This window comes from Arabidopsis thaliana, assembly GCF_000001735.4.
Source record: "Arabidopsis thaliana chromosome 1 sequence".
In the NCBI taxonomy this organism is placed as follows: domain Eukaryota; kingdom Viridiplantae; phylum Streptophyta; class Magnoliopsida; order Brassicales; family Brassicaceae; genus Arabidopsis; species Arabidopsis thaliana.
In genome coordinates, this window is record NC_003070.9 from 13971620 (window position 1) to 13993095 (window position 21476).

Below are 21476 nucleotides of genomic sequence, written 5' to 3' on the forward strand. Positions count from 1 at the left end.
TAAAAGTTGTTAATACGCGACTAATATGTGACACCGTTATAAGTTACTAAATTACTCTTTTCTGACTAAAATGCAACTAGTTTTGTGCGTCGGCGGAAAAAAGAACCGTGGTCCCAAAGTACTCGCAAATGACTATTGGTTTTCTTGCGACTAATTGTAGACTCTTTTTGCTGTCGCATTTAAGTCTTGTATTTGTAACTATTTAACCTCGAATTTAGTCACACTGTTGTAATTGGTTTGGTCACAATTTGGTGACATCTTTTGGCTAATCATAAACCTAATTAATTACCAAATTTGAAACTCTAGTAATCACTATCCAAATCAGTATCCAATCACAAAGATTAAAAAGGCATCATACGAAAATAACTTAGCAATATTGTAACGACCGCGTCCCGCGTTCATAAAGAGGCCAGGTTGTTTTAGGAGAAAACTAGACCATGGTCAAGAAACGGACTAAAATACTTAGTCGGAAAGTTCAAGCTGAACCAGCTAGGCGAGCTGGACAAGCTAGGATGAACTAGCTAGCTAAGCTAGGTGAGCTAAACCAGCTGGAAGACTAGCTAGCTCAGCTAGGTGAGCTGAGCGACAGCTCGATTGAGCTCAGTGAGCTGATCGTGTACTGACCCAGCTGGGTGGTCCGGTCAGCTAACACTCGAGCTGGTGGACTGTGGTAGCTCACGGGGGAAGAGGTGTCTCGGCCAAAAGGTGTAAGGTCGAGCGGGTACCAACGAACGGTTGCATCGCCCAAAGGATGCAAGGAACAGATGTGACCTTTCGAAAGGATGCAGAAAGGATGCAAGGAACGGATGTGACCTTTCAGAAGGGTGCAAGGAACGGATGTAATGCTTCGGGAAGCATCCATTCGCCCCCTATATAAGGGAGGACGCCCAAGGCATCTCACAATAATCTCACATCATCTCACAACATCCAAAACACCATAAATCATTCTTAAAGGAGTCCCAACACATCCTAGAGTTGTTGGTCGGAAAGCGGGTGCGGCTCGGCGAGTATAACTCGACCGAACTGATGCGCATGCTACCTCCCGGTCCAACGGTTCGATGGAGTGTAGAGGATGGAGAGGGTAGACAGTTCGTCTTAAAGACGAATCGGATCTGGTAGACCGATCGTTGGAACGGATCGGCCAGAGCGATCGTCAGACGGATCGGATTGGCCAGACGGATCGGACAGACCGATCGTCGGACGGGTCGGATGGGACAGGCCGATCGTCTGACGGAACCGGTCGGACAGACCGATCGTCGGATGGGATGGATCGAGAAAAGTGTTCGAGGAAGCACAAGGATAAGTGCATCTGAACACACCCAAGGGTCGCCCATGGATGCAATCTTACCGATAAAGGGAGAAAGCACCAAGAATGGGTAAGGAACGTGATTCACCATATAGGATCAACATCGCGGTCGCCTTCATGTATCTATCTCCTCAGCCATGGTGAAACCGATCAGAGATCGGTAAGACCAAAGGGTGACTCGACGGATAACCAACGGGAAAGTCCACGGTGGGAACCGATGGACAAAACGGATGTTGGACCCGCGAGCAAACCTAAGGCCGACGGAAGAAAGATTTCATGGGCTAGCCTACGATGATCCAGTGGATGCGGACCCTTGGGTGTGATAAGGATATCGTTCGGACCGCATGGATGGATCATTAAGCTGAAAGCTTTATCGACCACCATGGACCGGACGGGTAAACGGTTAGTAAACCGTGGGCGGTCGTAATGTTAAACGACCGGAACGGAAACATGGATGGTTCGATAAGCCGAGGGCTCAATCGTCCACCATGTAGCCGGAGGGGCGTACGTTTTGGAGAACGAATGGACCAATAAGCCAAGAGCTTGATTCGGCCATCGTGAACCAAGGGAATCGTACGATCCCCGATCTCTATTGTTGTACTTAGACCAGTGGGGTTGGTTGGTTGTATGGCTAAGTAACGATAGGGATTGGTTCATCAATTCACGACCGATGACGAGTCGTTGAACGAATGGAGTAAGGCGATAAACGGGCTAAGGAATCAAATCCGCATATTGGCCAAAGTATGTAACGATCTAGCTTATTTGTTAAGATAGACGTTTGGTAATTGACCGTGAAAGTAGGATAAAGGAATATGCGATTGTTTGGCTTAGAATGGTTAGCGAACATATGCATGTCTTGACCGAGTAAAGGATCGATCTAAGTCTAAGGGACAAAGACGATGAAACCGGTACAAGAGTTGGTTAGAATTAAACCAAGGTTAGAAAGACTTCCGCTGTGTAATAAGAGAGCGATAATAGAATTTAGCCTCGTAAAGGCAATTCTATGTTGAATCGCGAAAAATTAAGAGGTTCGGCCGGGAAGAGGCGTGAACTTGAGTACAACGTCGCCGGACGCCGAGACGTCCGGGACGGGGTCTCACAAATATCATCCTAAACAGACAAAAGATTATCATCCTACAATATAAGTTTACAACATAACAATATATGAAAAGAAGTTCATGAGTTTAAGGTTGCGTTAGACAAAGGGGATGAGATTGGTTTGGTCCCTTCTGGTATGGTGGCTGCAAGTATGGTGCATGCTGGTGTGGTGCCTATTGGTATGGTGTTGGTGGCTGCTGGTGTGGTGCATGTTGGTATGGTATTGGTGGCTACAGGTATGGTCGCAGGTGGTGTAGAAGAGGCCAGAAAAGCTGCTAATTATGGTTATTTATCTTTCATGTACAAAACAAGCATTGCCAATCCTGAGATCCGCATATGCGATTGTTGTGCTCTTCGTCCCGTCTTGTATTCTCAGTGTCGTGCTCAGCTATCTTGCGGCGTAGTTGTTCTTGAAGTTCCACAACTATTGATGAAAAAGACCTCGCATAACATTCTTTCCTTTTCCCGTTGCCATGTGTACGCAGAAGTGATCCAAGCCAAAATGATTGCCCTTTTGATCTTTTTGAATACACTAAAACAAAGAGAAACAAAAGCAAAGATAATCAACATCAGGAGGCAGACTAACAACAAAGTACTAAAAACAGATAATGCTATGATGCGATATAAAGTGAATGATTCACAAACAAATATAATAATATGCTAAGCAAAATAAATACATTAAGGGTGTCATAGACACTATACCTGGAGAAAGATCTCATTTTTATCATCAATGTTGAGGTCACGATGAGTTGACAGTTCAGAGGAATTCATTGAAGTTTTTGGACCATCATCGTCTATTTCTGTTAGTTTCTCTTCACATGCCTTCTTATAAACCTCAGCTACTTTTTCAGCTTTTGCATCAACAAATGACCCGTCCGCTCGAGTATGTGTTTTCATAAACACTTCCCCAAGTGATACATGGCGCCCATATAGTTCCTCCTATAATGAAATTGAAACACATTAAAAACATGTAACTAATATATGAAAATAGTGTATTGTTTGGATGAAAATTAGAGGAATGTTACCAATTCTTCGTGAACTTGCACAAACGATTTCTGACTGGATATATTTCTGTGGGGACCAAGACCGCCACGATCGGAGTTTCTGAACTGTGAAGCACTTTCACTCCTCACCGTTGCACGACTAGTGTTCCAATGAACCCACATCTGATCCTAAAGTTTACCACGAATCCAAAGAGATTGTACACCACTCCGCTTAGCTTGACTAACAATGCCCTTCATCCATTTCTGGGATATCACTTCGAACCCCTCTCTAACAGCCTCAGTAAGCTCATGATCCCAATAGAACATCAGCTACATAGTACAAATTAAAGAGATAAGTTAGCACGGATACTTAGTAAATGAGTAACAATAAAAATTTGAAAGATAAATTGAAAATATTACTGCAAAACTCCTTAAATATCTCTCTCGGATGTTAACATGAGTAACTTTCCAACTGAAGTATGAACCATCAAATTTTCTCCTAAATACTCTAGCAATCGCTGAGATAGTTTACCTTTATGCATGTTAAACCTGTAAAAAAAACAGAGAACTAGTCTCTATAAAGAGTCAAACTATAGCAATGCACAATCACAAATACAAGAAAAATATGCATCTCTAGCAGTGCTCAATCACAAATACAAGAACTATAGTAACTAGAGAGTGCTCTAAACTCTACCTCAATCACAATCACAAATCACAGATCAATCTCTAGCAGTGCTCTAAACACATCACCAATAAGAAGAAAAGGAGAGAGAGAGATTGAGAAAGAGAAAAATTATCAGAGAGTTTCAACGCCTGGGATAGGAACCTTGGACAAAACATGTACCAGTTGTCGGCCTGAAAGATTAAGCAAACCATCTAACAGCTCTTGGTAGTCTTGGTCTGGATTTTTTTCTTCATCATCTTCTTGGATTGGTATGTCGTTGTCGTCGTCATCTGTTTCTTTCGTCATTTTGAGGAGCAAGAGGCGGTTGTTGAATAAAAGGAGACGATGGTTGAGGAGCAGGAAGAGGTTGTGACCTCGTCGGGTAGTGGGATGGAAGACTTCTATGAGATTGGGTCTCATACTGTGTCTCTGATGGATTAGAGGAGTGAGAAGACACTCCGACACCACTCCTTCCCCCTCTGCTCCCACCTCCGCGACTATTATTCAAAGTTTGACTCACACTTGGATTTGATGGAGGCTGAACAAAGCCACCGCTTGGATCCAGATGATCGGGACTTAAGCCTCTGCTTGGATTCAGAGGTTTTGCCATTTTACACCTACCAGTGGTTGGATTCGGAGGATTCCGACGATTCACCCTCTGACTCCTACTACATATTGCCTTCGTCGGATCCGGACCAGTGAAGACCCTCAACCTGATTGAGATTTGCCACAACGACCCCTTGTAGACTTTTGGCGTCATTAGATCGAGGAGACATTGAGAAGAGATCGAGGAGAGATTGAGAAGAGATTGAGAAGAGAAATCGATTTGAGAAGAGAAGAGAGTTGAGAGCTTTTTAGAGTGAAACCCTAAATCAAGAAAGAGAAGCGCTGCGTTATGAAAAATTGATTAAGTGTTTTGTACATAGTAATTAACAAAGAGGAATCCCTCAATCGGTCGCAAACGAGTCACAACAAAAACAAAATTGGAGGCAAATTTTACGGCCCAAACCAAAGCCCAAATCCATTAATATATATATATATAGGGTCAAAACTCACCGCCTAAAATAAAAGCCCAAAATTCACCACTAAAAATCGCGAGTATCAAATGAGTCCGAATATAGTCGCAAATTGTTACTCTCTTGTGACTCTAATGTTTAAGTCACAAATTATTTTTTTGGATTCTAGGCATTACAGATCAATACTATTGATACCAATCACTAAAAAATAATCATAATTGTATTGTAGAGTATCCCTATTAGTATAAGAGTTTAAAACATTTATTTGATAACTTTGTTTTGAATTTTGTTTTAAAATTCAATCCTTCTTCTAAACCAACATGTTTAACTTAAGACTGGTTTAGAATTAATAATATTATTGTGTTCAAACGATATGATTTAAAACTTTTAGAAACTTATAATGATTGTGTTTTATTCAATCAATGTACATATTTATATATATATATATATACATATATAACATTCTCTAAGGTGATTTATTGAATTCAAAAAATCATGAGTATCAAATGAGTCCGAATATAGTCGCAAATTGTTACTGTCTTGTGACTTTAATGTTTAAGTAACAGATTTGTTTTTGGATTTTTGGCATTACTGATCAAAATTATTGATACCAATCACTAAAAAACAAACATAAGTGTATTCTAGGGTATCCCTAGTAGTATAATAGTTTAAAACATTGATTTGATGACTTTGTTTTGCAATTTACAAAACATCCAATCCTTCTTCTAAAACAACATGTTAAACTTAAGAATGATTTAGAATTAGTGATACTATTGTGTTCAAACAATGTGATTTAAAGCTTTTAGAAACTTACAATGATTGAGTTTTATTCAAAACTAAACTTAGACTTTAGTATAAAATTATATTAAGATGATTAATGTTGTGACTTAATATTTAGTTGCAATTAAGTGTTTAATTGTGACTCTGGTTGCTAAAACGTCTCCAAGTGAGATCGTTTTGCGACTTTTGTTTTATAGACGGAAATGAGTCGTATTCAAGTCGTGAAATAGAGACTATATTGTGACTATTTTTTGGCATCCTAAAATTGCGACGTATTTGCTTCGGTCTTTCATATAGTCGCTAACTAATCTTAAATGAATGACAAAGTCGTCGCTACGTTCTGTGACCAAATATAACGTCGCCTTGGCACGTTGAGCGTTTGAGTCTGGTATCACTTTATGCATAGACTTTGAAATTCTTGGAAAAGAAGGGCGTGCTGCTTGATTATCCACAAGCTGCACACTGTCCAAATTTTCCTCCGTTTTCGCTTTTGATGTAATATCTCCTTCTTCGGTTTCATTTTTTTTATTTTCCTCTTCAATAGCCAATATTAAAAAGCGAGATGGAGAGATAAGAGATCCTTGTTTTTCCTAAGGTGAACAAATTCTTGAGCGTCCTGATTTTGTTGGCGATACTTTTTCCCAAGTTTCAGTTGGAACTATAGCATCGTCAATAGCTGCCTGAACAATAACCTCTTCATAAACTTCTTGTTGTAGAGCATGTGATACTTAAACCAGTGGCAAAGCAGTGGGTTTCTTCTCACTCTGATCAACCTTCTCTAGATTACTTTCACCCTTTTCGGCACTTCAGCATTCAGTTGTTCCTTTCTCCTTATCATTTACCTCAACATTTGCATCAATAACCTTCTCTAGAATCTTATTGGGAGTTGCTTGTACTTCTTTGAGATGATCCCATTTTGAACATATGGTACATCTTGGCGGAAGCTAGAGGTATTTGTAAGCAATCATTGCATCAATAGCATTTGCAGATTTGAAGCGATATTTTTTTGGCAGTTCCTTCGATAGATCAACTTCTACAGATACTTTAGCTTCTTCAAAAATTTTACAGAGCTCAGTATCTTGGTGCAGCTTTTTTGGTTCTCACACTGGGCTTGCGAGTTAGCTTAACCCCTTCCAGGTATACATGGTGTGCAGAACATTTCGAAGCGTTATCCACATAGGCATCGATTTAATCTCTGGCTGAGCTTCCTCTATCACCGAAGACCATTTAGAAACAATCATATGCATATCAGCATTGTTCCACATACCCCGATGAAGAACCATAGCTCTTACTAAACTGTCTTTGATTCAAAATTTGATTGTTTTAGCATCAACTAAATAAGCATCTATCTTCACTGTTTTATCTATGAGAGACCAGATCTTGTTCACAATTACGTGGACCTTTGTAACATGCAGAGCAATTTGTGGGAATATGCCAATAAGTAAATCTTCCCATAGAGGATTTGAATCTTCAAATATTTCATCTAAAACCTGGACTGTCAAATTACCATCCTCCATGGTTACACTAAATTCATGTTTAGAAAGAGTTGGACAATTTTGAATGACTAGAAATTCATCCGCGGTACACTGCGGGGCTATAATTCTTTTTAAAAAAATTTAAAGATTATCCATAGATATAACTTATTGTGTATAAAAAAAAAGAGAAATTTGCACACAAAAAAATTATACTTAAGAAAGTAGCATCAAAACAAAAAAAAGATGATATTCTTTATATTTTGTGTATTAATCACAATTTTGCCCTCTTCCTCTTTCTTTCTTTTTCCCTCTCTCTCTCTTCCCCCTCTCTCTCTTTCTCTCTCTCTCTCCCTTCCTTTCTCTCTTTCTCTCTCCCTCCCTCTCTCCCTCTCTCTCTCTTTCTCTCTCTCTCCCTTTCTCTCTCTCTTAATCTCTCTCTTTTAATGTCTCTTACTTCTATTTTCTATATGTACTTTCTATTCTATTCTAACAAAAAAAAATATTACAAATAATAAAATTCATAATACAATTATCACCTATATTATTACACCATTACCTCTACTACCAAGTCACCATTATCCTTATCAGTGGCTCACTGCTATAACCGTATTGTCGTCACTACAATCATATTGCCGTCACTAAAACAGTTAACTTGCTTGCTTGGGTTCCCAATATTGTATCTCTTAGGGTATAATTTTTTAATGGGGATCATATCCCTTTAACTCGGTAATTTAAATCGTCTATGTTTTATCTTTTACGATTATCGTAACTAATATTGCAACCTAAACTATTATCCCACCACCACTACCACCACTATTACTTTATTTAATTTAAAATATTTTGTTTTATACTAAAATTAAAACTGAATTACAAATGATTTATGAAAATAGTATAGTACAACATTCTATTTTTATACAACATAAATAGTATAATATATATTTACTTACAAACATTTTTTACTATTTTATAAATACAAATCCGATTTGAAAAATTTAAACTATGTTGTATGTAGAAAAAAACAGAAATTTTTATCTAATAAATTTCATAATTAGAATCTATTTTTTGGAAAAGATATATAACAAAAACATACAAATAGGTGAAAACTAAATGAAGTGTTACTAAATCATCTCTCATTAACTATTCCACATCAAAATTGTCTTTTCCCAACCCTTATATGTTATTTTCTTAATTTATATGTATATAATGCTATATTCTTAATTAAGTTATCAAATATGGCTAGTTTTGCAATTGACGCTTAAAAAAAATCAACCAACATGAAACAATATTCTTGAGAACTTTTTGTTGTTGATTATATAGTGATGTCTCATGTTTGCGTCCTTTTTTTACACATTTATTTGTTACTAATAAATCGATATTAATTTTAGTGGGTTGCCAAATATTGAGTTTTTATAATCATTTTAAATAACATGCATTAAAAGCGATAATGAAGGAATTTTGTTATAATTAATGGAAACATCAGAAAATCTTAGAATATCTTTCCATTACTCGATTATGTTTTTGATTTTTTTCATTAACCTCTTTTCATTGATATTTTTGTTTTACATATTAACCAATTAAAAACGGGTCATTGTTATAAAGTTGTTAACGCAAGAAATTCAAAACTGTTGAGATTCTCTTGAAAGTAATAAAAAAAATGGCAATATTATCTCATCTTTATTTATCTAAAAAATCACAAGTAGATTTACAAGAAACCGACACCTTCTCCATTTGACACCTGTATTAATTCCCAAAATTTTCATCTATCAGGTTTTTAAATAAACTAGGATTTAACCCGTAGTACACCACGGGGCAAATATTTTATTTATATATATATATATAATAATATTAAATTTTATTGTTCTTAATTTAGTATTAAAGTTATATAATTTTATATTTATATTGTGACTAAAAAAATTGGTGATGATAGAATAAGAAAATAAATATTTAACATGTGTTATATCAATCTAAACCCGTCTCGCTATATTTCATATCAATCCAAACCCGTCTCGCTAAATTTTTCATCTCATGATATTTTAATTTTTAATAAGTTTAAATATTAATAATGTTTTATAAAGTTAAAATATATCAATAATATTTAAAAATAAGAATTTTTTTTGACTTTAATGTGATGACATTTTTTGTAAATTCTTACTTTATAACACAAAAGTACTTTAAAAAGGTACTTCAATTTTTTAATATGTATATAATGCTATTTTTTGATAGTTATTATATATAAATATTTAGTTTAATCATAATTTGAGATTGATATACTTGTGTTTTTGACTAACTTTTTTATTATTTTAATAGCCTAAATTTGGGCATTTTGTTAACATTATTTGAGTCAGCAATATCAGCTTAATACATGTCCAATTTATTTTTACCAAAAAAAGAACAAAATTTAATAAAAATAACAAAAGAAAATTTTAGGTAGTGATAATTATTTTGTACAATTGCAAATTTAAAACGAAACATGTGGATTTGGAAATAATTATTGTTTCAAAATTTTAAAATGTTACGTAATTAATTTTTCAAAAGAAAATATTGACGCATATATTGTAATATAAGGTTTGATTTATTTTATTAACTGAAAATAAATGATTTAAAAGGAAAAATTTTCGTGATTATTGCTAATTGATCCCTTAAAAGGAATGTTAGTGTGTAGTATATTGTAGTTTAGATTTGGAAAGATTTAATTATTTTTGTGATTTTTTCTTTTAGTTTCCTAAATTTTAGTAACATAATCGATTTTATATTTAGATTTAAAAATAAGTTTGTTAAAACATTAAATGTCAGTGGCATGACATTGTAAATAAGTTCCAACTTGAGGAATTATTTGCTAAAATGGCTGCAAAAATGTATATGTAGATGTATTTTAATTTTAATCTTTAAATAGAACCAAAATGTATTATTACGAGAAAAGGGTTTTCTTCTTTTACACAGAAACTGCAATATTCCCACGATCTCAAATTCAACCTCCACTTCTCAACAATGGAACAAAAAGCTTTCATATTTCTGGAAATCAATTCTATTCCGATCACTTCTCACTTTTCTTCCATGATTTTTGAGATCAAAAACCAGAAAAATTTTTTATTGGATTTTTTTTTATTACAGATTTCTTCTTCACTGAGATTTCTTAAATCTCTATTGCTTCTCTCTTTCTCCCTATCCCTATTGAGCTTCAGTCCTTTGTTTTGAATCAAAGGTAAATTTTCCAACTATTTTTGATTTGATCTCTTGGAATAAATATTGATCTCTTCACGATAGGTTTTAATGAATTTTTTTGTTTGTGCTACTACAGATCTCTTCTTCGCCGTCCTTTGATTTGAATTGAAGGTAAGCTTTCAACTATTTAGATTAGATGAATGATTTAATCACGATTGAATTCTAAAATCTTATGAACCAAAAACCAAAACCATTGCTCTAATGTTCTCAATTTCTCAATGATCTGAACGGTTTGATTCATTATATCGGTGTGTTTCTTAATTTCTTCCTATATCTAATGAGCCTCTGTCCTTTAATTAATCAAAGGAAAGCTTTTCAAATATTTTAGATTGGAATCCCTTTTCAATCATGATGAATCTGCAAGTCACTTATTAATCAAAAACCATCATTCTAATCTTTTTCCACCTCATTTCAATTAAAGTATCTTATTTCTTTTTGTGTGTTCGATTTGCAGATTAGTATCTTTATATCAACTTTAACTGCAACTCTTTTGAAAAGTATATGCAACTTACGATTTTGTATCTTATTTTTTTTTGTGTATACTCTGCTATGGCCCCTGTCAAATAAATAGAGTGCAGATATGCCACTCGAAATTAGGATCACGACACAACTCTTTTTGTGTATACACGACACAACTTTTTTGAAAAGTTAACTTTAACGTTTTAACTACGAGACAACTCTTTTAACGTATATTTCTTTTTATGTGTTTGATTTGCGGATATGCCACTCGAAATTACACCTATTTCTCAATTAACTTCTGGCACTAATCCATGTAATATCAATGTTTGAATTGTCCGTCTTTGGGGTTTTCCAAAAACGGATAAACCAGAAGAATTTACAGGAATTGATCTTCTCCTTGTGGATGAAAAGGTATGCTAAATTAAATTTATTTCCATGTTGTCATCACAAACAATCACGTGCTGTTTTGTTCTCAATTGTTATACAACTCTATGTGATAACTTTAACGTTTTATTTTGAAACAGGGAACTAGGATCCAAGCTTCTGTAAAAGGAAAATTACTCTCAGAATTCCAGAAGGACTTAAAAGAAGGAAAATGTTGTGTTCTTATGAACTTTGAATTATGCCCAAATCTTGGAAAGTTTCAGAGTTGTGACCATCCTTACAAGATCAATTTTATATTCTACACATGTTAAACCAAGCGAAGAGATTCCTAATCTAGAAGCGTGTTTCAACTTATGTCCTTTTCATGAGATATTAGCAAGAAGAAATGATGATACTATATTCATTGGTACGTTATCTCCACCACTTATATTTCTCTTATTTCTCTATAAGTTATTTCTCAATGTAATTTTCCAAATTTGTAGACATTATTGGTGAGATTGTTGGGATGAATGAAGTTAAGAGTCTCACTACTGCTGAAGGTCCAACAAAGTTGCTTAATCTTCAGCTTAAAGATCTTGGGTAATTTTTAAATTCATCCTTTATTAATGTTTGAAATTTTCAGAAGAGACTCGCTTATTGATGTTTCTTAAACAATTCTTTTTCTTTCTCAGGGATTCACTTATTGATGTTGCCTTATGGGGTAAACTTGCAGAAGATGTCTACTCTAATATTAAATCTCAACCATCAGGTCCCGTTTTTTCTTCTTGGAAGTTTGATGAAGACTTTGCTATATCAAGGTATATGTATTCTTAAACGTTTCATTGAGAAACAGGGTGTATTAAGATGTATAAAATATTTTACTTTTGAATTTTTCTTTTCCAGGTAAAGGCACAGTTCAAAGCTCAAAATTTACAACAAAAGCTTATATCCATTCTCCACTACCAGAGATTCTTCGGTTTCAAGAAGCGTAAGTAAATATACATAATACATGTTTCGTCTTGTTTTATTATCTTATATTCTCAGTTTTTAAACGCAAATATTTTTATATTATAGGTTGTGCAACGAAGAACCAAGATTAGCTATTACTGAAATAAAATCTTCAAAGTCGGCTCATATTTCCAAACAGTCATTTCACTTATCTGAAAGAAAAACAATCATTGAACTCATGGAAACTAACCAAGTAAGAATTTAATACATAACTATGAATCCACCACTATTTTTAGCTATCGACTGAACATATTTATTCTTAAAACCTAGGTGATGACTTGCAATATACTTGCATCAATTTCTCTGGAGCCAAAAGCTTCTTGGTTTTACATCGGTTGCACGCTTTGCTTTACAAAAGCAAAACAATATTTTAACCCTAAAACTGAAGAAATATAATTAGATAAGTATTCTTGTGAGAAATGCGATAAACAGATAACCACGACACAACCCAGGTTTTTTTCGATTTTTATATTCATACACATGTTAATCTATTTTCATAATAAATTTGGGCATTGATGAAGCATATCTATTCTTCTAGGTTTAAATTGTTTGTCAAAGCAACACATAACACATGCAGCGCTTCGTTGATTTTGTTCGACGACGTGGTTATTCCACTCATAAAAAAATCAGCATATGAATTGCTTGAGCAACAAGTTCTGGTACTTTCATTTTCTCTTTTTCTAATTACCGGTCTTCATTATCATTGATTTACTTTGTACGTAATATAAGGATAGGCTTTAATCCTCTCTAATAATATAGTTTAATTGTTTCGGCGAAACACCTCAAGAACTGCTTGATCTAGGTGGTCGTAATTATGTTTTCAAGATCATGGTTAAACATGAGGCAAAGCATAACCAATCTTCTACATACAAAATGATAAGTCTTACTGATGTTCTCAATGTTATTCAAAGTTTCTTTGAAAGTGCTTCTACTTTGGTAAGTATGCAAAACAAGTGAAATTTAAATATGATCCATTCATATATTCAATTCTTATTATTTGCTTTTGTTTGTTGCTTTTAGAATGATATTGAACAAGAAATAATCACTGTCTCTGGAAATTCAGTGGGGACTTCAATCGGGACCACAACTCAGGTTGTAAACTCAATTTATCACTAATTCACATCCCTTTACTATTACTTATTTTTATCTTTTCTTGCAGGCTGAAATTAACTTTGTTGATGTGGATAACTTAGACAACAATGAAGACAACGCTTATTACATTTCCACGCCAAAGCCTATAACTAAAAGATTTTTGGCAACATCTAAACATGTTCAACAATCATCAACGAAGCCTTAACTAATGTCCAAGGCTCAGATTAAGAAGGAAAAAAAAAGATTATACTTAAAGCTATCGTCTCTCTTATTTTACTATGTTAGGAGTTAGGATTTAGGATTATCACTTTTTCTTAGGACTTAGGATTTCAGATGTTAGGAGTTAGTATTATCACCTTTTTCATCACATTTAGGTTTATCACTTTTCAATTTGCGTTTTTCTTTTTTGTCTTAAACCATGTTAAATTTCAGATATTTATTTCATTGTTTAGAATGTCACTCCATGATAGTCATGATCTAACAAACATACTCTTCAATGTTTCGTGTTAAAAGCTTTGGTGAAACATACCAATAATTAATCTATTTAGTTGCAGAAGCAGTCCAAGAATGTGGTATCAAAAATACAAAAGTGTGAAAAGTAGTGGGCATCGATCAAACCTACTTATTTCTTTCTTAATTTGTCGACTGAAATTATTTGTCTGGGTCTGAATAAATTATGATTGAATAACTATATTTCCACTATTTTAAAAGCTCCAAAGTGGTTTTTTTACGTTTTTCATATTCATGTGTATACACATGTTATTCTATTTTCATATATATATAATTATTTGTCAATGGTTTTCTTATTTGAGAATCTTCTTACTAAGATCTAAATCTGGAAACGCAAATATAACTAAACTATTTGTCAATGGTTTTCTTATTATATAACAGTCTAAGACGTATCTTCAATGAACCATTTTCTCAAACAATATATGTTCCACTCTCAAACATATATTATTTTTGATCATGGCTAACAAGACAATATAATAAGAAAACTATTTTATATACATGTTGATAATATGGTCCATGATGTAAGAAACTCTATGTCGTCCGTATAAAGATACGTGTTAAAATAGAAATGAAAAAAAAAATACAACCACTATACATCTCAGACCCCACGATCTCAATATCTATTTTTCATTGTTCCAATATCTCAATATCTCAATAACTTTTACAATAGACTGTTATCATCTTCTACCGACGGATCATGCCAAGTGTTTCTCCACCATTTCCTCCTTCATAGGTTTTAACTTCTGTCAAAATTCCATATTTATTGATCCTCTACTCTTGCCATCATCCTGAAATTGATTTGTATTAAACAAAACTCTTTATCATCGAAGGCAAGAAAAAATGCAATCATCAATAGTAAAGAAAAGAAGGGTGGAGAGGATGGCTATTCGTTCCAAGAAGAAAAACAATCAAACAGAAAATCAGGGTAATACTAAATAAAAAAAACTATTAATCTATCTCATTTCTGAAAACCAATGGTTGCTTTAACGTTTTTTCTATCTTATAGATAAAGAAAACGTTCCTCCTAGTTCTGAAGCTAACTCCATATCACCAATGCAACCAAAGAGAGTTTCACCTAATAGCTTGAGTGATATTACAAATGGTATCCACAATTACTAAGAGTATATTTAATGTCTTGGCTAATATTGTAATTTCACAGCTATTTATTTAAAATGTTTTCGGTAGAATGTGAATCTCCAAGGATAAAACGGATGTGTGTTATAAAGGAGACTAAAGAGAAAAGAAAGAAAGGAGAATCATGTAAGAATGTTGTTCAAAACTAGAATCATGTCAAAACTTAGTTTACAACAAGAATCATGGAAATCATACCTTATTTTCAGCTTCAGCTCCAAGTACTAACTTGGACCAAAAGTTGGACGAGACGACACAGAACGGCAAGGGCAAGGGCAACAGATTTCCATGTACTGCAACAAGTAGAAGGAAAACAAACGTGCATAAGGAACCATATATGCAAGAATCAAGACAAGATAATTACAAAGAAGCTCCATCTAAAGGTACATACTTTTCAGCATCATCTGATCCTAACTAATAAATTTTTCAGAGTTTAACTATAATGTTATTTGTTCTTTTCAGACCATGCATCATCGTCACGTTCACATAATTCACTATATAACACTGACGAGTATGATGACAATGGGGATGCATCTACAACTGTGAACATTGTGGAGCTTTAATGTGGTATAACGAACGCATAGAAGAGTGGCGCGTGAAATCTTATCCAAATTTGCAGATGGAGTGCTTTAAAGCTTTAGTTGCAATTCTCGCTATCTACAATCTCAATTACTATTAAGAAGTGTTTTGTTGTTTAGTCAATCAAACAAGCTTAAAATCTTATGTAATTATTGTTTTTCTTTTAACAGACAGCTTATTACGATGGCACGTATTTTATTCAATATGTTTTTCTAAAAAACATATTATCCATGGTAAGATTTTATCAACACATATTTTACATAACCTTATAAAAAGAAACCATACCTTCCACTCATAATTGCAACATAGTCGTCTTCTTCATGGTGAAAGTTGTTAACCTCGGTTTGAAAATCGATGGTTTGACTTATAAGATTCGTTCCTCCCTATCCTGTTATTTAGAAATTAAAAAAAATTGTAAATTCTCTATATTTACAAACTGTAAACTCCCTATTAGCAAATCATTAAGTAGTTGTTTGGTTTACCAAGGATATTGTCAAAAAAGAATTTATAATAAAAGTCCAATATGATTGGAAATAAGAGCTACACAATACTAAGTCCATCTTTTGAGAGCAACACATGGTTTCAAAGCAGTCGCTTGCCAATGTAATAAACAATATCAATTTGCCATTTGAGCGATCAAAAGGGTATTGACTCGAAATAGACAATAGCCTATTGTCTCTACGACCAATGAGTTAATTCATTTGGAACCTAAATTGAAGAAGCATATAAAAGCTAATCACTTGGTAAAACCCAAATTTTCAAAATTTCCTTGACCATTACCCGACATTTCCATCATCAGAAAAAGACAAACATCTTGAAAAGAATAAATTTCCGAAAACTTAACTCTATTTTTGCGATCGGAGATGGAGACGGAGGAGACGGAGATCGGAGACGGAGACACCGAAATTGAAGAGACAGGAATCATATGAGAAGATTAACACGATTTGGTGAGGATATTAACGCAAATTATAGGATGAACAATCAGAAAAAAGAGAACTCGAAGACATTATTTTTTGTGAATGAGCTGAAAAAAGAGTCGGCTATTATTCTGATATCTCTAAGAAATTTGTTGGCTGTTTCTGGTACTTTTTAATTTTTCTTTTTAATAAACTGATATAATAGCCCAACAAAAATTGGAAATTAAAATAAAATAGATCCAAACTGTTAAAATAAGGCCGTGCAACGCACCGGCCGAAGACACTAGTTTCTCATAAGAGAAAAGTTCACTAAACGATCTTGGTAACAAAATTTGGAAGATAATGTAAGAAAAATTTGTTAGTGGAAATTTAATCTAATTAGATCTTTAGGAATTGAAATATCTGGATTTTTCTGATGTATTTTCTCACTATTTTAAGACCAGCTGAAAGTTTTTGTTTTCTTCTCCATATGAAAGATTTGTCTAGTCTACAAAAATGAAAAAAATGTTATAAGAAAAGAAAAAACATTATGGATTATAATGAGGATTAAGATATACGGATGTTAATTTAGATAGGTGATTATAAAAACACAGAATCTCAAACATAAAAATTAAAATTAAAATGAAGAACAAAGATTATCTTCCCGTCCTGCCCCACCCACGACGTCTTCCCTTCTCCGTTGTTCGCTTTCCTACTTGACAGAATTAAATAGATATAGATTGGTGAATAAACCACAAAAGACTAAAACTTTACGGATAGAAAATCAAGCAAACACGAACTTGTGGCATGCTCATGATCGTGATGATGATGATCATGGTCGTGTTTGTGTCATTGCTAGAGGCGAGCAAAGTTTGGAATGAAATAAGAAAAATATTTGTTTGATGAATCTAGTAGTTGAGTAAAGTAAAGATTGGTATTTATAGAGAAGGTAGACGTCTTGGATTATGGTTTAGATGATATGAGAATATCTTGGTAAGCACGTAGAAAATCAAAGATACTAATAAGGAAAATGGTTATCATAATGAATGATAGTAATAACTAAGCAAAAATTAGGAAATTGAGAGATAACAAACTTGATCTCTAGAAGATTGATAGTGATTATGTTTAAGCAACGTTAGTTTCTAGAATATGTCATAGAATATATAAAGAAAATGCCATTAATTTGTTTCTTATTTCAGTTAATTAAACGACTCAATATGGAGGCAAATATCCGAAATTAAAGGCAAATATCCGATTCAATATTTTTGGGGCAAATGAATTAAATTGACCCGACCCAACTAATGGCATTCTTTGTAAATACTTACTCTAGGATTTATTTGCTAAAATAACTGCAAAAATGTATTTGTAAATTGATACATACGATGGTTTTTGCAACACGCCAGGTGAAGGATCATTGTTAGACGGAGTGTTTTCTGCCATCACCGTTTGCGACATAATGTGAGAAAACGGCGGTGGATCTGTCGTAGCTGCATGATTGAGAACCACGATATCGAAACCCTCGATTGCCTTCAGAATAGCCTCCTGCCACGTCAGCATTTTTTTCTTTTTTTAATCAGCCCTGTATTAAGCACAACAAACCTAACATGCATGCGTTACTTCATAAATATGGCTGATTTATGTAGTCGGATGCAATTTTTCCACAAATCAACATATATATATATATATTATAAATTTTAATTTACAAGAAAAAATGTGTTCTAAATGATCCTATCTAGCTAATAAGCTTAATGAATCACAATGTTAAAATTTCACGATCGTATAGTAGTAGTACCTTAATAATGATTTGCTGTTACTAAACTGTTTGAAAATGTTCGCCCGAGTTCCTTCTCTGAGAATATTAATTATTATTTCAAGTTAATTATTTCAAGTTTTATAAATGATTATTACAGGATCATCAAAACTTCAAAATCATGTTTGGGAGTGATGGGTTCGAAGCACGTTGAGAGGGATCTTTTCTCCAAAAAAGATGATTTTAATCTGGTGTGGGTTCCGCCTTTGGGATATATTGGGCTTTTGGGATTAAACTTCAAGATATTCAAAAAGAAAAAAAAACTTCAACATCATGATAATGTATCAGGTATATTTATATATGGTCATTAATTGATAATGGCTGAAAATTTTATTTGTTGTTGTAGTTTAGCTGCTCTAACCTCTAATTAATTAAGTAATTTTATCTTGAGTCTTCTCTTATTATTACGTTTCGTAATCCATGTACTACTTCTCATATGCCCTACTCTATTTTTAAGGGGCATGAACAATGAAATTAATTTATTTTTATCGGACAAATAAGAATCAAAATTTGGTTGTCTTTTCAAACCGTCGTTTTTAAAAAAATTGGTAAAATTGTACCTCTGGATTAAAGACTGTTAACTTTGTTAATAGAGATCTAACTGCGGTTAAAATTTAACCCATGGTATTTACGTGTATATATACAATCTTGTTTCACAATTTTACGAATCTTAGTCTTAGTCAGGTGGTTTTATGAAGTTTGAGAACCCAAGATTCGTAAAACCACCTGACTAAGACCAAGATTCATAAATTTAACCCATGGTATTTACCACAACATTTTATATTAAAAAATCATCCACTTGTTTATCATCTCAAATTTGTACTATCAACTAATATTTTTCATATTATTCTCTATTGTTGTACTTATGTTTTGCTTATCTCTTCTATATTTGTTAGATATTTTTTTTCTTAGTTCATTTGTCAAAAAAACAGATTCTAATAAATTGCTACCATATTGTGACTTTCATATTTAGAAGCAGAACAATTAAAGAAATAAATGTGTTAGGACATTAAAATGAGTAGATATTTGTTAATGATTTGGTGTAAAAATATTTATTCTAAAAATGGAGTTTAGAATAGAATTAAATGATATTAGTTTCGTTATCTAAATGGTCAATATAAGCAACATAATTTAGGGTACCAAAAACTTTAGAAATAAATAAAACCAAACTATGAATTATGTTAGTTTCACAATCCTATCGAAAGATAACCATGTCAGTTATTTTATATATCCCATGCAAGAATCAAATTCTGACGAGGGGAGCGCTTGAGTTATAAGCACGTCTCTCTCATCTCTCCTCTTTTCTTATTCTGATTACATAAAAGATCTAAATGAAATCCAAAAAAAGAGACAAGATGTTGTAAAATATAACGTATAACAAATAATATTATTATATTTTATATGTATATGAGGGCGAGACGTAAGAGAAATGGAGAATGAAGTAAGATTTTTATTATATTATTTTTCACTTCTTCTACATTTCACAATGAAACAAAGTAGATATATATATATAGTTGGGGAAAATTTGGGGAGTAAGTGTCTTAATGAGAAAGTGACTTGGTGAGCAAGACTTACAAGGATAAGATGAGGTCATATGAGCCAATCTAAAGATGGATAATCATCCACGTTTTCTTACACTCCCTCTTGAGTATCCATCACTTTTGATGAGTTACGTACTACCTCGTTAAAAACTTTATCATGGAAAAACCTATTAGAATAAAAACCATGACAAGAGAAAAAGAGGAAAGTGACGCTAACTTCTCCTCAAAAAGACTTCACAGGTCTCGTAGATGACGCATTCCAATACTTTAAACATACTTTTTAATGTGGAAGTTGGAAGTGCCTTTGTGGATAAATCTGTTGCATTGTCACTTGATCGAAGATATTGAACATCGACTTCTTTGTTCTTCTCGAGTTCTAGAGTGTAGGAGAAAATTTTTGGAGGGATATGTTTCGTTCGATCACTCTTGATATAACCTTATTTGATTTGAAAAACGCATGCATCATTATCTTCATACAATCTATTTGACTCTCTTTTGATGACTAATCCATTTTTTTTTTAATATGGTTAGTCATGGATCTAAGCCAAACACATTCTTTATACACTTAATGAAGAACAGTGGTTTGTGTGATTTGATGAAGTGACGACTATAGTCTGCTTTTGAGAACGCAACGAGATTGTAGTTCCGATATCCGATTGGTGATCTAGACTTATGAGGTTCCGATAGATATCCTGCATCTGCAAAATCAACTATATCAAACTCGGGGTTTCTAGGATAATATAATCCTAAATCAAGAGTACCTTGAAGATAATGGAAGATGTGTTTTGTCTCATTATAATGCCTTTGTGTAGGGGATGAATTGTACCTTGCAAGCAAATTAGTAGCAAAAGCAATATCTGTCTAGTATAATTTGCAAGATATATAAGTCCACCGATAGCACTCATATAAGGTACTTCGGGACCAAGAAATTCTTTGGTATCCTCCTCACAAGGTCTAAATGGATAATTTCAACATTTAAAGATCTATTGATCATTGGTGTACTTAAAGGATTCGTTTTATCCATATTAAAGCGCTTTAAAATCTTCTTTGTATAATTTGATTGATGCACGAATATACCATCTTGGAAATGCTCAATTTGGAGTCCGAGACAAAATTTTGTCTTTCCATGATCTTTCATTTCGACCTCTTCTTTCAGATGAGTTCGTGCATCATCAATCTCCTTTAGAATTCCAATTATATTTAGGTCATCAACATAAACATCAATGATCACAAATCCCGAAAGGGATTTCTTAATGAAGATGCAAGGACAAATTTCATTATTCACATATCCTTTCTTAAGTAAAAATCGCTTAAACGATTATATATTACATGCTTCCGGATTGTTTCAATTCGTAAAGTGATCACTATAATTTAACCACATATATATATCTTTAGACTTTGATGAGTCTAATGCCTCGAGAACTTTTAATCCTTCCAAGATTTTCATATATATATCATTATCAAGAGACCAATATAAATAAATTGTCACTACATCCATAGGATAAATATCTAAATTATTAGATCCTGAATGGCTCATTAAGTA

The 21476-nt window shown here is 33.5% G+C and overlaps 3 protein-coding genes, 1 long non-coding RNA gene and 3 pseudogenes across 10 annotated transcripts; 3 read left to right on the forward strand and 4 right to left on the reverse strand.

The window, feature by feature from the left end:
* Positions 1-2897: 2897 nt before the first annotated feature.
* AT1G36910 lies at positions 2898-4357 on the reverse strand (annotated as a pseudogene; the record flags this gene model as incomplete). The annotated part of the gene is made up of 1 exon: positions 2898-4357.
* A 1832-nt stretch (positions 4358-6189) lies between these two features.
* Positions 6190-7491, reverse strand: AT1G36915 (annotated as a pseudogene; the record flags this gene model as incomplete). The annotated part of the gene is made up of 1 exon: positions 6190-7491.
* A 3884-nt stretch (positions 7492-11375) lies between these two features.
* AT1G36920 (uncharacterized protein) lies at positions 11376-12805 on the forward strand. Of its 3 annotated transcripts, NM_001333182.1 has the most exons (7): positions 11376-11414; positions 11528-11793; positions 11870-11966; positions 12059-12184; positions 12270-12354; positions 12441-12567; positions 12645-12805. In NM_001333182.1, the coding sequence occupies exons 3-7, from the start codon at positions 11897-11899 to the stop codon at positions 12768-12770; spliced, it is 534 nt and encodes a 177-aa protein (NP_001319155.1). In that variant the 5' UTR covers positions 11376-11414; positions 11528-11793; positions 11870-11896; the 3' UTR covers positions 12771-12805. The 3 variants fall into 3 exon arrangements, with proteins under 3 accessions (NP_001319155.1, NP_001321140.1, NP_174885.2); NM_001333183.1 differs by lacking the exon at positions 11376-11414 and having other exon boundaries at positions 11651-11793; NM_103348.2 differs by lacking the exons at positions 11376-11414; positions 11528-11793 and having other exon boundaries at positions 11893-11966.
* Positions 12806-12956: 151 nt separating this feature from the next.
* Positions 12957-13861, forward strand: AT1G36922 (uncharacterized protein). 2 transcript variants are annotated; one of them, NM_001333184.1, is made up of 4 exons: positions 12957-13033; positions 13162-13310; positions 13395-13466; positions 13534-13861. In NM_001333184.1, exons 2-4 carry the CDS (start codon positions 13203-13205, stop codon positions 13669-13671), a joined length of 318 nt encoding a protein of 105 aa, NP_001321138.1. In that variant the 5' UTR covers positions 12957-13033; positions 13162-13202; the 3' UTR covers positions 13672-13861. The 2 variants fall into 2 exon arrangements, with proteins under 2 accessions (NP_001321138.1, NP_001185145.1); NM_001198216.2 differs by having other exon boundaries at positions 13395-13762.
* Positions 13862-14816: 955 nt separating this feature from the next.
* On the forward strand, positions 14817-15670 carry AT1G36925 (uncharacterized protein; the record flags this gene model as incomplete). Its single annotated transcript, NM_001333185.1, has 5 exons — positions 14817-14901; positions 14983-15078; positions 15162-15236; positions 15317-15490; positions 15570-15670. The coding sequence occupies 5 exons, from the start codon at positions 14817-14819 to the stop codon at positions 15668-15670; spliced, it is 531 nt and encodes a 176-aa protein (NP_001319156.1).
* A 571-nt stretch (positions 15671-16241) lies between these two features.
* On the reverse strand, positions 16242-16877 carry AT1G06997. The gene has a single exon (NR_139181.1). It is a non-coding gene; the product is annotated as an other RNA (long non-coding RNA).
* A 3282-nt stretch (positions 16878-20159) lies between these two features.
* AT1G36927 lies at positions 20160-21476 on the reverse strand (annotated as a pseudogene; the record flags this gene model as incomplete). Its single annotated transcript has 1 exon — positions 20160-21476.

Excerpts from the sequence above, each read along its gene's own strand:
- AT1G36920 (NM_001333182.1), top strand. The coding sequence starts at position 11,897 with ATGAAGTTAAGAGTCTCACTACTGCTGAAGGTCCAACAAAGTTGCTTA. Across the intron at positions 11,967-12,058 it reads CTTCAGCTTAAAGATCTTGG|GGATTCACTTATTGATGTTG; the intron begins GTAATTTTTAAA and ends TTTCTTTCTCAG. Across the intron at positions 12,355-12,440 it reads ATTCTTCGGTTTCAAGAAGC|GTTGTGCAACGAAGAACCAA; the intron begins GTAAGTAAATAT and ends TTTATATTATAG.
- AT1G36922 (NM_001333184.1), top strand. The coding sequence starts at position 13,203 with ATGGTTAAACATGAGGCAAAGCATAACCAATCTTCTACATACAAAATG. Across the intron at positions 13,311-13,394 it reads TTGAAAGTGCTTCTACTTTG|AATGATATTGAACAAGAAAT; the intron begins GTAAGTATGCAA and ends TGTTGCTTTTAG. Across the intron at positions 13,467-13,533 it reads CAATCGGGACCACAACTCAG|GCTGAAATTAACTTTGTTGA; the intron begins GTTGTAAACTCA and ends CTTTTCTTGCAG.